Source organism: Elgaria multicarinata, chromosome 18, assembly GCF_023053635.1.
Source record: "Elgaria multicarinata webbii isolate HBS135686 ecotype San Diego chromosome 18, rElgMul1.1.pri, whole genome shotgun sequence".
Lineage (NCBI taxonomy): Eukaryota > Metazoa > Chordata > Lepidosauria > Squamata > Anguidae > Elgaria > Elgaria multicarinata.
The window spans coordinates 17,466,748-17,479,129 of NC_086188.1; the positions used below are offsets into that span (position 1 = coordinate 17,466,748).

At 46.1% G+C, this 12,382-nt stretch overlaps 1 protein-coding gene across 1 annotated transcript in view; it reads left to right on the top strand.

Moving 5' to 3' along the window:
- CIT (citron rho-interacting serine/threonine kinase) overlaps positions 1–12,382 on the top strand; it is a 136,232-nt gene that overhangs the window by 40,638 nt on the left and 83,212 nt on the right. The window contains exons 11-17 of the mRNA XM_063144223.1: positions 476–619; positions 2,026–2,145; positions 2,817–2,987; positions 3,717–3,770; positions 6,577–6,630; positions 9,154–9,294; positions 10,009–10,134. Of these exons, the coding sequence (XP_063000293.1) occupies positions 476–619; positions 2,026–2,145; positions 2,817–2,987; positions 3,717–3,770; positions 6,577–6,630; positions 9,154–9,294; positions 10,009–10,134 (810 nt within the window). The remainder of the gene's footprint in view (positions 1–475; positions 620–2,025; positions 2,146–2,816; positions 2,988–3,716; positions 3,771–6,576; positions 6,631–9,153; positions 9,295–10,008; positions 10,135–12,382) is intronic.

Here is a 12,382-nt window from a genome sequence, read left to right on the forward strand (position 1 = left end):
AACCCACTGGAATACATTTAAACTCCTCTCTGGTTTTTGAGGGACTTAAAAACAAAAAGTGCAGTTATTTCTCTTTCTATTCTGTGCTGGACTTGACCACTGTTCTCTCAGAAGGACATGGGGGGGAGCCCTCCTCTGGCCCAAGATGGATTTGGGATAAAGCTAAAGTGACCCATCTCTGGAAAAAAAATAATAATCAGGTGACAAAATGATTGTGGCTTCTTTGCTAACTGGGGTTCGAAGAGTGACTGCATGTGAACAAACGGCTTGAATGAATGGGGTGACTTAGAATTACTGCCTTTCCTTGAGAAGGAACTGTGAATTCCCAGGAGCAGAAACCATGGTATTTCAATTTAAACAGCCTTCTACCCTCACCTCTTTCTTAGAGGCAGGCTTCCTCCCAAGGTGTGCCTTGACCCTGTCGGCTCGTCGTGCCGTGGGGCAGCCCTTCTAAACCTTTCCATGTCTGTTGCAGATGGAGCAGGAAATGACGCGCTTGCACCGCAGAGTGTCGGAGGTGGAGGCTGTCCTCAGCCAAAAGGAGGTGGAACTGAAAGCCTCTGAGACCCAGCGATCCCTCCTTGAGCAGGACCTGGCTACCTACATCACAGAATGCAGTGTGAGCCTCTCCCTGTTCCCCTGTAGTCACCCATTCCCCTTGGTCTGAGAACAGGAAAAAAAAAACAGGGCAGCTCTCTGTTCTGTGGTTGTCTCGGCCTGGCATATGGCGCAGGGAGTGTAAGAAGGATAGCTGTCTAATGAAATCGGGGCGGTTAATTTGCAAAGCACTGTAAGTCTGTTACGTGGTTTTAATTGATCAATTAGCTGGAGAGTTGATGGCGTGACAGAGCAGGCAAAAGGAAGTTCAGCTTGAGTCTTGCAGGCAGAAAGCGCCGGTGGATATTGGTCTTCTCGTGGGAGAGCTTTTCGGGATTCTTCTTGACCTGATCCGAAGCAAGGTAGTCATTCTCTGCGGGTGCTGCCTTGGCAGGGGTAGTGAGGCTGAAGCTGTGTACACGCTCTCCTTGTATTGATCCGGTTCCTAGCTTAGCATGGACCAACTATGAAGCTGCTTTATGCTTTTGCAGTTGGTTCATGGAGCCCAGGACCGTTGACCTTCACTTGGGCTGTGACTTTCCAAGGACTTGGATCTTTCCTTGGCCTCACTGGAGAGGGCAAGGATTGAGCCTGGGACCTTGCATTCATAAATCGTGGGTGCTATTAAGCTGTGGTCCATGCTCATTCAGTACTTCAGCAGGGGTAGTGCTGTTGCAGGTGTTCTCAGTCAGCTCTTCAAACTGCAGTCCACAATATCTATATTTTAAACATAGCATATTTAATTGAAGCAAAAGTAGGGGATATTCTTGCTGTTGAAACAGAAGACTGAAGTTGAACAGAAGCTGAGATGCAAACCTTGACTGGGGTTCACACAACATGCTTACCCATGATGGTTTATTTTCCGCAACAACCCATGATGGGTTAGCGTATTGTTTGTGGGATGTTCTTCCACTCCCACCATGGTGGGTTATTTTCCCCAAATAATCCATCCCAACTAATCCATTCTGGGAACCCTGCAGTAAGGGTTATTTTACCTATGATGGGTTAGCGCGTTGTCTGTCACACAGCGTCGGTTATGGAAATCACCTACGGAGCTGATCAGCAAGGGTCGCCAAAGACCCTGCTGCCACTCTGCTCCTCTCAAGTGACTTCTATTCCCGCCTCAAAGGAAGCAGGGATACCTACCTGAGTGGGTGGGAGGACTACAGGAGGAGGAGTGGAGTGGCAGGGGTGTGTGAAAGAAAACTACTCTGTGTAACTTGTTTGTCTGATCATCTGACAGGAGCACAGTAAGTTGTTTGCCTAACCACCTTCCAGCATAGCCTGCCGCCCATCGTGGGTTAGCGTGACGTGGGAACCCAGCCCTCCAGTTTGCTGCCGCCTTTGGTTTTGTCCTTGACTGATGGTTTTCTTGGTACAGCTTCATGCAAATGGTGGGGGCATGCCTTAAACCTTGCACTTTTACAGAGCTTAAAGCGAAGTCTGGAGCAGGCTCGGATGGAAGTGTCTCAGGAGGATGACAAGGCACTGCAGCTCCTTCATGATATCAGAGAGCAGAGCCGGAAGTTGCAGGAAATCAAAGAACAGGTAACTGTTGCTCCAATGAATAAAACGGTTGATGATAGATCTGCTTAGCTTGTGCTAGTCCGTCCTTGCACTAGGAATAGATCCAGGATGCTGGCTAAGTATAAAAACTTCTCTCTCTCTCTCTCTCATTCTCTCTCTCTCCTGGGGTGTGATTTCCACTTTTTTTCTAAATGAAAAGGGGACATAATCTCTGTGTTTGGGTGAGGGGAGGGAATGACATGTTTCAATATGTGCATATACTAGGGTGACCCTATGAAAAGGAGGACAGGGCTCCTGTATCTTTAACAGTTGTATTGAAAAGGGAATTTCAGCAGGTGTCATTTGTATATATGGATAACCTGGTAATATTCCCTCTTCATCACAACAGTTAAAACTGCAGGTGCCCTGCCCTCTTTTAAATCGGGTCACAGTATAGCTGCAGTATAGCTCCTGCAGCTTTAACTGTTGTGATGAAGAGGACATTTCACCAGGTGAGATATGCATACAAATGACAGCTGCTGAAATTCCCTTTTCTATGCAACTGTTAAAGATACAGGAGCTCTGTCCTCCTTTTCATAGGGTCACCCTACGCATACATTTCCTCTCCCGTCTGTTTTTCCTTGCTCAACCACTTGGTCGCCATTTCCCCCTTGTGCTCTCTGAAGTACGTGAGACCCCATTTCCTCCCACAGGAGTATCAAGCCCAGGTAGAAGAGATGAGGTTGATGATGAATCAGTTAGAAGAGGACCTTATTTCAGCTCGCAGGCGGAGTGATCTTTACGAATCTGAATTGAGGGAGTCTCGGCTGGCTGCAGAAGACTTCAAACGTAAAGCCACAGAATGTCACAACAGGCTCCAGAAGGTAGTTAAGGTCAGGGTTCTAGAATTCTCTGTTTTGGAATCCATTTTGGCCAACCCCACACTCACCCAGCTTCACACCTTGCAACCGATGTATAGAAAATAGGCAAATGTGATTATTATTTTTTTGCATGAGCTCTCTCTCTCTCCACACACTGTAGCTTTGTTAGGTTGGAAATGAAGTAGAAAATACATTGTGCATTGGGAATGCTTTAATAATAAAAAAAAGAACTGAACTGCTCAGAAGTCTGATAGCTATTAGATTCTGTTCTAGAAAATAATATTTTATATTCCCCTTTGTCCGGTGTCTTTGCCTGCATATTAAGGTCCATGGGGAGAGGGGGGGGAAAGACAAACTTATTTTTGTCTAGTGCTGTGCAAATTAATCAGAACAATATGCTTTGTCCTCTCAGGAGGGAATGAATCCGTTTTAACCACTCTTGTAAATTTCCTATCTACCACTTTTAATGAGTGCAACTAAATAATGGATCTGCTAACAAAAGATGCATTGAGTGTTTTGGAACTGCAGCTATTTTATTTTGAACCTATTAATTTCTTGGGGATATTGGTAATTAAAGAACATTTCATGACCTATTGAAAGTTGTATGTTTTTATGCTTGCTGAACCCCCCCAAAATACAGATTGCTTTGAAACTGAGGAATTGCTTAATTTCAATAACTTACATGAATCCTGTGGCTGAGTTGCATCCATTTGTTTAAATTTTACATTAAAGGTTAAAGATCAAGGGAAAACAGAAGTAGGAGAGTTGTATTCCAAATTGGAGAAGGTAAGGTTTCTGTGGGAATTTGCTCCTGATAAAACCCCAGCATAATTACAATATACCTTATTTTGGTGGTTTGATTTTAAAATAGGGCTTAGTCAGGTGGCCCTTGTTTGACCTAGAACTCATGAGATGAAAGTGTCAGAATAAAATATATACTGTAATCAACAGGGATTTCCTGGTAGGTCAGTGGTTCTCAACCTTCCTAATGCCGCGACCCTTTAATACAGTTCCTCATGTTGTGGTGACCCCAACCATAAAATTATTTTCGTTCTTCTCTACACGATCCATTGTCATGGGATGGTTTGCTAATGATACAAAAGATGATACATAACATAGTTCAGTCAATACTGTTTCCTAAGACCATCGGAAATATGTGTTTTCCGATGGTCTTAGGCGACCCCTATGAAAGGGTCATTCGACCCCAAAGGGGTCCCGACCCACAGGTTGAGAATCGCTGAGGTAGGTGGTGGCAATAAAAAAAACCATTGGCTGAACTGAAGTGGTGTCTTAGAATCTTCATGAACATTCTATCTTCTTGAGAGTAGTTGCCAGTCTTAGACTGTTCATGACATTTCAGGTGTCGTGAATTTCTGTGGATCTGATAGAGAATGAGGGGTGACGTGCAGTTTTGGCAGGAACAACTCTGTCTGTAGGGGTACTCATACCACACACCCCTATGGGTTTAATGAATGGTGAAAGGGTTGCAGGGATATGTCTGCTGGCCAGCCCCCCGCATCCCTGGCGCCTGCATGTTAATTGAAGACATGCATGCACATCACCTCTACCTCTTCAGAAACCCTGATTGGCTAGGCTTCCCAGCTGTATGGAGCACCGTCAAGCATGTCCATCCTATTTTCTCGCAGATGCCAAAATCCACTGCTGTGTAATCAGCAGGTGTGTGGGCTGGGGAGGGTGTGGCCATAGCTGTATTCGTGTTTCTCTTCTCACCCATCCATTGAACGTGTGAGGGTGTTTGTATCGATGTTCTTATATACCTTGAACTGCAGGGCTGTGATGAAGCTGAGCTGCTCTAATTCCCTAATGGGGCTGAGCAGTCTCTGCCTGCCATTGGCTGGGCTTTTCAGATGCTACAGAAGGCCAAGGGAGGCAGTAAGGAGGGGAGCCAAGGGCTGGAGGCCTAGGAGAAAACAGGTTAAAAGAAGTAGAGGAAGAGAGCTGGCAGCAGTGCCGGAAGAGGCAGAGGGGAAAGGAGGGGAAGGCCAGAGGAAGGGGCCTGAGATATTAAACTAGTTCGGAAACTTCAACTACTTCAAAATATGGCAGCCAGGTTGGTCACCAGTACACCTAGAGGTGACCATGTTACACCAACATTAAAATCACTCCACTGGCTGCCAATTAGTTTCTGGGCAAAGTACAAAGTGTTGGTTATTACCTTTAAAGCCCTACATGGTTTGAGTCCAGGTTCCCTGCGGGATCGCCTTCTCCCATACAGTCCGCCCCGCACACTCAGGTCCTCTGGGGAGAACTTACTCCAGTCAGCCAAAACTAGGCTGACAACTGTTACCCAGAGGACCTTTTCTTCTGCCGCCCCCAGATTGTGGAATGGCCTGCCGGAGGAGATTTGTAAAATTAACTCCCTCTCTGAATTTAAGACCGCTTTAAAGACTAGCCTTTTCCGGCAGGCCTACCAAGATGAATGTGAAATCAAGAATTTTTAAGATGTGTTGATTTGTTGTACTAATGTCGATCTCCGCCTCAATCCAAAGGGAGAGGTGGATAATAAATAAATTATTATTATTATTATTATTATTATTATTATTATTATTATTATTAGAGTTGAGAATGGACAGAGAGAGGTGAGCATGGCTAGGAGCTGCGGAGGGGAGGGATGTAGAAACACACACACTAGTTTTAGCTAACCAGCGAAATGGCCTTTTTTAGGCCCATAGTCCTTACAGTAATAGGATGTTTCACTCCAAAGGTGACGTATTGGCAGTACTGTGCTCTCCATTCCCAAACTAGTGTAAACTCCATGTCGCCGTGGGCGCTAGTCGTCCTGCTCCTTCCCCCCTTTTTTGCCCCTCAATCCCCTCACCCCATAGGGGCTCATGCATAGTGGCTCCTGCACTGATTGGCCGAGCAGGGCCGCCTGTCATCGCACTGGCGGAGGGGCTGCCCTGCCTGTTTGGCGCAAAGGAAATCGATGGCTATTGCAGCTCGAGCTTTGAACGGTCAACATTTTCCGCACATCTACACTGCTCAAGCTTCAGTTTAAAACAAAAACGAGCAAAATCGGTCTGGTAGATCTTGAGTAGCAAGACTTACGCTACCGTATTCTTATATAAGATGTTTTAAGAGATTCTTTAAGAATCTCTCCTTTAAGAGATTCAGCCATCCACGGTCCTTTTTTACTTTGAAAATGGAAACCTAGTATATTCCCTGCAATATTTTGTTAGCCTGGTCAGAATCAGATTGGGTCCCCCTTCCACCACCACCCCCGCCACGTTAGAGCGGTCTTCCCTTAGAGCAATGCCGTCGAAACATCCTGCAGACACCAGGCCCATCCGAACCAGTCAACATGGCTAATGGCCTGCGACAATTGGAGTTGTTGCCCAGAACATCTGGTAAGCACTAGCTCGGGCAAGGTCGCCGTGCTTAGTATCACTTGATGCCATGATGGTCGGTGTGAGATAGTGGAGCAGTGCATAAGTGTTAGATTGGAAAGGAAACAAAAGGGAAATCAATACTGAGAAATGAGGTTAAACATGGTGCTGCAGCTTCCTTCAGCTTCCAAGGGATGTGTGGGTGTGTGTTTCTTTTCCTTTTCTTCCCTGAACTTCTCTTGTAGATCAATGCAGAACAACAGGTCAAAATCCAGGAGCTCCAGGAGAAGCTGACAAAGGTAAGGTTTGATGATGGTTCTTTCAGTTAGAAGTTAGGGAGAGCAGTTTCCCTCCCCCCCCCTACGCAGTTTCTATGTCTCCTCTTTAGACTTCCCCACCAGTCTCAATGCAGAGGAAGGAGGAACAGTGTCTCATGTTCCAAAACAGAATTAGTCATTGTACTGTGGATAGGAAAGGGAGAAGAGTGGAGGGGAGGGGGAGGAGGAGTTGGAATCTGAAATCGTGATGATCTCAGTGCTTTCTCCTCTTCAAAACATGTCAACCCATGTTTATTTTTAAAAACGAAGCGGAGCCAGAATTGGATTATTCAGTAGAAATTTAACTTTAGAAGGCCAATTTGGGCACGCTGCACCAGGTGTGAGCTTTGTCAGCACTTGAGGGCCACGCTGCAAAAATATAATCAACCCAGAAGTAGTGACAGATTGCGACGGCTTAATTTGGAGCTAATTTTCAAGAACGGGGTGAGTGCCAAGTCATAACTTTGTGGACGGTGCTGCACTTCTACAATTGTGTATCCCGAATGTGGAACCTTTCAGATCAGCCCGGGAAACAATCTTGAGGTGTGCTGAGCGATAAGGAGATGCTAGCTTTGAACTTCATTCGCCTTGTAGGGAGCCAGTGTGTAGGGCCAAGGCTGCTGGGATCTGGGCCAGAGAGACTTGGCCATTTCTGCTTAGCCGTGAAGCTCACAGAAACCAGCCACCATTCTCTCTACTTGGGCTGGGGTGAAATGGGAGAGAACCCCACATATTCTTCCCATGGGTCCGTAAGAAGAGGAATTGACCAGTGAAATTACCAGTTTTTCCAAAGAGCTGGAAATTCGTTGATTATAGCAAGCGAGGTAACTAGGATTCTAAAAGAACCCTGCACTCCTCAAGTTATCATCTCCTTTCGAAACTGAACGATGCACTTTGCTAACCTGGTATTAAAGCCTTAGCCTAGAACTTAGATCTTGGTAGCCCTGAGTAACTTTGAGTTTGTTTGATTTTTGGGGTGGGGGCATTTTGTTTTCCCAACTGCAGAGATGAAAAGTGTACAGTATCCGAATATCAAACAACAATTACCTCCAGTAGCTAAGGCCGTAAGCCTGTGTGCACCAGCTGCTGGGGAACATGGGTGGGATGGTGCTGTTGGACTTGTGTCTTGCTTGTAGGTCCCTGGTCGGCAGCTGGCTGGCCACCGTGTGAACAGAGTGCTGGACTGGATGGATTGTTGGTCTGTTCTAGCAGGGCTCTTCTTATCTTCACACGTTCTTAACATCACAACCTTGGACTCTTTCACAGATATCTTTTTCCAATTCTGCAAAGAGATGCTCTTAGTCGTATTGCTTCAGATTTAGTTGCTTCCCAGTTAGTCCTTTGTTTGCTGAGGGCATGTTGAGCAATATATTAGTAAGGGCCTGTGGCAGGATTAAAATACACGAGCTCGTGAATCTTGGAAGAGGAGGAGCGACAGCGCCTGTCATATGAAGTAGGTGGGAAGAATCACGCTTCTGTAAGGCTGTTAGCTGTCTGGCTGCTCCATGTCCATCTGGGAAGTTTTTGTAATTTCACTCTAAAATGGGCACCTCCTCCTTCCCATGGAAAGGTTAGGATGAGTCGTTCCTGTGCTGGGCAGGGAAGCACTTTTCATTGTTGTCCTTCATGAAGGTTAGACAGTAGAGTGATGCTTAGGCCCAAATATAATCTATTTCACTAGACTTCATGCTCACCATGCTGGCCTTCTGAGCTTCCCCGTCAATTGGGTCCTCTTCTCGCGACCATTCGTTGCTCGTGATGGCTGCTGGTGCTCCAGGTAGGCTGGAGCAATGGCAGTTGCCACAGGCGACAACAAACGTCACAGGCGAGTCCCACAAGTTCCAGCAAGCGTGACCGTCAAGCACCAATGGTGCAACGAGTCAGAAGATCTTCTCATTTGCCTTGCTATTTACTCGAGACTCCCGTTAAGGTTTTCTTAAGGGTTTTCACCTAAGTGTGTTTACTTCCAGAGCACAGGTCTCGAGTCTGATGGGGCCGTTGGGCACATTTAGAATTTTGGCAATGTGCCGTGGGCACTCTCACAAAATGGCTACCACAAGAGGGGGCCTTGCCCATTCATAAAATGGTTACTGTGGCGAGCATGGCCAGTCACAAAACAATCATTCCCCAAAAGGCGAACTAAAAGAGAAGCCAGTTAGCCCAAGAGCCGAAGTTCAAGGCAGAGTGCAGTACGAGCTCCGAAACACAAAATCACTCTTCCCAACCCAAATAAAGATGGCAGCCTGGGACCAGCAAAAACAAATATAATTTAAAAAAACCCAAAACAACCCCCCCCCACAATGCCAACAGAAGTGTCCATGAGCATATTGAAGTCCAAAGGGCACCATGTGTAGAGTCTATCTAACAGATCAATTTCTGGACGTTTATGTGAATTATTGTAAGCTTGGTCTGTGCTCATTTAAAAGCTGTCCATAGAACTGTTAGTGAAATACTGACATTTATAAGCACGTAAAATATTGAGCTTCACTCTCCCCATTCTTCAAGGCTATGAAAGCCAGCTCGGAGGCCACTGAACTCCTTCAGAACATCCGCCAAGCAAAAGAGAGAGCAGAGAAGGAGCTGGAGAAACTGCAGAACCGGGAAGACTCAAACGAAGGCATGAAAAAGAAATTGCTGGAAGCAGAGGTCAGCTAAACCTTCACTTCTCAAAGCACTCTAAAGGCAGAGCTCTGATGTAACAAACCAGGTTCCTGGCGTGATATCGTGGCTTGTTAGTTAACTGTGGTTTGTCTAAACTGCAGTGCCTTGTTTGTGGATAAAATGGGAGACTCTGGTTTAAAACTGCACCGGGAATGAAAGCTTTAAGTCCCGTCTTGCACGCGAAGGGAAAGAGGGAACATGCAAGCCTGGGGATTATGGTGGCTTGCGATAATAATAATACTTTTATTTATTTATTTATTTATTTATTTCCTGCCTCTCCCTCTGGATCGGGGTGGGGAACAACATTAAATACAATATAATACATAAAACTACGTAAAAGAGCATATAAAACCAATACAATATTAAAATAACCAGCACAACATAGTAAAATTCTTAGATTTAAAATTCATCTGGGTAGGCCTGCCGGAAACCATGGTTTCGTTGTTGTGTCTGAATTGGGATAAATTGCATCAAACGAAAAGTTTGCATTTTTTAAAAACAACAACAACAATGTCGTTTGCTAATTATTTTTGTTTTCCCTTTTTTTCCCTTTGAAGTCTCTTTAATTGGAGTTCAGTTGGGGGGGGATGTTCTTTTGGGAATGGGGTGCTGAAATGGTTCTACCGCGATTGTTGCTGCTTGTTGTGAGCGCATTCAGACTTCTTTAGCCTCAGTTCTCCTCTCCTGAATGTTGGGCAGGAAAGGCGCCATTCTCTGGAGAACCAAGTGAAAAGGCTGGAGACTGTGGAACGCCGCGAGAACCGGCTGAAAGAAGATATCCAGACGAAGTCTCAACAGATCCAGCAGATGGCAGATAAAATTCTGGTGGGTATCGTTAAAATAAAATAAAATGGTAGACTTTGAAATTGGAGTGGGTGGGTGGGAGCAGGCACCGACTTAAAAGTCAGTGGGAAGTGCTAAAATACTAAAGAAGAAGTTTGTTTTAAAGTTATTTCAGATGATAAATATCTGCATTTGGAGGCAGGTGAAACCTGCCGGAGGAATTTAATGCAGATAACCGGGTGCTTGGATTTGGGGGCTGAATGTTCATTGCCAGCATCTTTATGTGCAGATGTAGCATGACTCAGCTGTTGCCATGGAGGAGAGAAGAGTCTAGCCTTCCTCCTTTTCAGTAGTCTGTGACAGCAAATCACACATGCATGAATGGCTGTATAAGTAGTAGTAGCAGCATTCAGGCCTTGATGTTCTTGGATGGTTAACTTGGAGCTGCTTCTCCTGCCAGGGAGGGATCAGAGGCTGATCCCGTCCCCTCAGGGGGTGATACATAGACCTGTATTAGAGGGCAGGCCCTCTCATGAAGCGGGATGAATCCCCCGCCTCAGGCAGCAGTTTGAGCAGGGTAGGGGATCCCGTGTGCCTGCCTCTGGGAGTCCTTATGTGGCCACTGCCCTATGCCTCTGAAAGTGAGGCAGGGGCTCTGACAGCCCTGTTGGCCGCTCTGAATCAGCCACAGGCAGGCACTCATTCCACTGTTGCACCAAAGGCCACAGCAAGAGAGCTGCACAGATGCCTTGCTCTGAGGGGGTCCTTCCACAGAGTGAGGCATTGTCAGGAAGGTGACCCCGGATGGCAGCCACCTCCAGGGCCACGTCCTCGTCATTGCCTCGCTCTGAAAAAGGTGCCCTAAGAGCAAGGTTTTGTAGGGGAAGGCAGGTGGTGGCTGGCAGGGCACTTCATGCTGCCCCTACCCTCCGGCAGTGGCTTGCTTTCCTCTTTCCCTACGGCAGTGGTATCTTCTCCCACCTCAGGCGACGGGATGTCTTTCACCAGTCCTTCTGGATTAGTAGAATCAGACAGGCCCCACATTCTCTGAAATATGCATGACTCCATGGAGCCCAGTTCTCACTGAGGTGGTATACCTGCATTCAGGGGCATGCCACATTTTAGACTCACACGATGGAGTGCTGCTCCATACAAAAGAGGCAGTGTGGTGTAGCGATTAGAGTGTTGGGCTGGGAATGGGGAGACCAGAAGACAAGTCCCCGCTCTGCCATGAGACTCAGTTGTTGGCTTTGGGGCAGTTGACTCTCAGCCTGACCTCCCTCACAAGGTTGCTGTGAGGATAAAATGGAGAGAAGGGCAATCCTGTACACTGTATAAATATAACAAATAAAAACAATACAAATAACTCCATGCACATGGAAAACTAGCAAGTCAGGGAGAAGGTAGAGCCTTCCTCTTTGACATCTAGCTTTCTTTTTAATAATAATAATAATAATAATAATAATAATAATAATAATAATAATAATAATTCCCTTTTAAACCAAGTATGACAAATGTATGCAGGATGAGACTATTGATGGCTACTAATCATGATGGCTCCAGGTTCAGCGCCTGCATGCCTAATGTTCCAGTTGCTGGGGAACCACAGCGGGGAGGGGCTGTTGCTTCTTCCCTTGCTTATGAGCATAAGAATATAAGAGCCGCCTCTGTGAATCTGTCTAATCCCCTTTGGGAGCCATCTATGTCAGTGGCCATCAACGGATCTTGTGGTAGCGCATTCCATGGGGTAACTATGTGCTCAAGTTACAATGGGCTCAAGGGACAAGAAGGCTGATTCCGGCTGGACATCAGGAAAAACTTTCTGACTGTTAGAGCAGTACGACAATGGAGCCAATTGCCTAGGGAGGTCATGGGCTCTCCCACACTAGAAGCCTTCAAGAGGCAGCTGGACAGATTCCTGCACTAAGCAGGGGGTTGGACTTGATGGCCTTATAGGCCCCTTCTAACTCTACTATTCTATGATTTCATCGGTGAAAACATCCTACCTTTTGTCTGTCCTGAATCTCCCAACCATTTATTTATTTATTTATCATATTTATACCCCGCTCCTCAGCCAAAAAAGGCTCTCGGAGCGGCTTACACTTAGCAAAAAAGACAGTCCCTGCCCTCAGGCTTACAGTCTAATAAAGACATGACACACAAAGAACAGGAGTTCGGGAGGGAGGGAGGGGGGAGCATTAAACCATTCAACTTTATTGGATGACCCTGGGTTCTAGTATTATTTTAGAGGTGGGGAAATGTGTCCCTATCAACTTTCTATGTACCATGC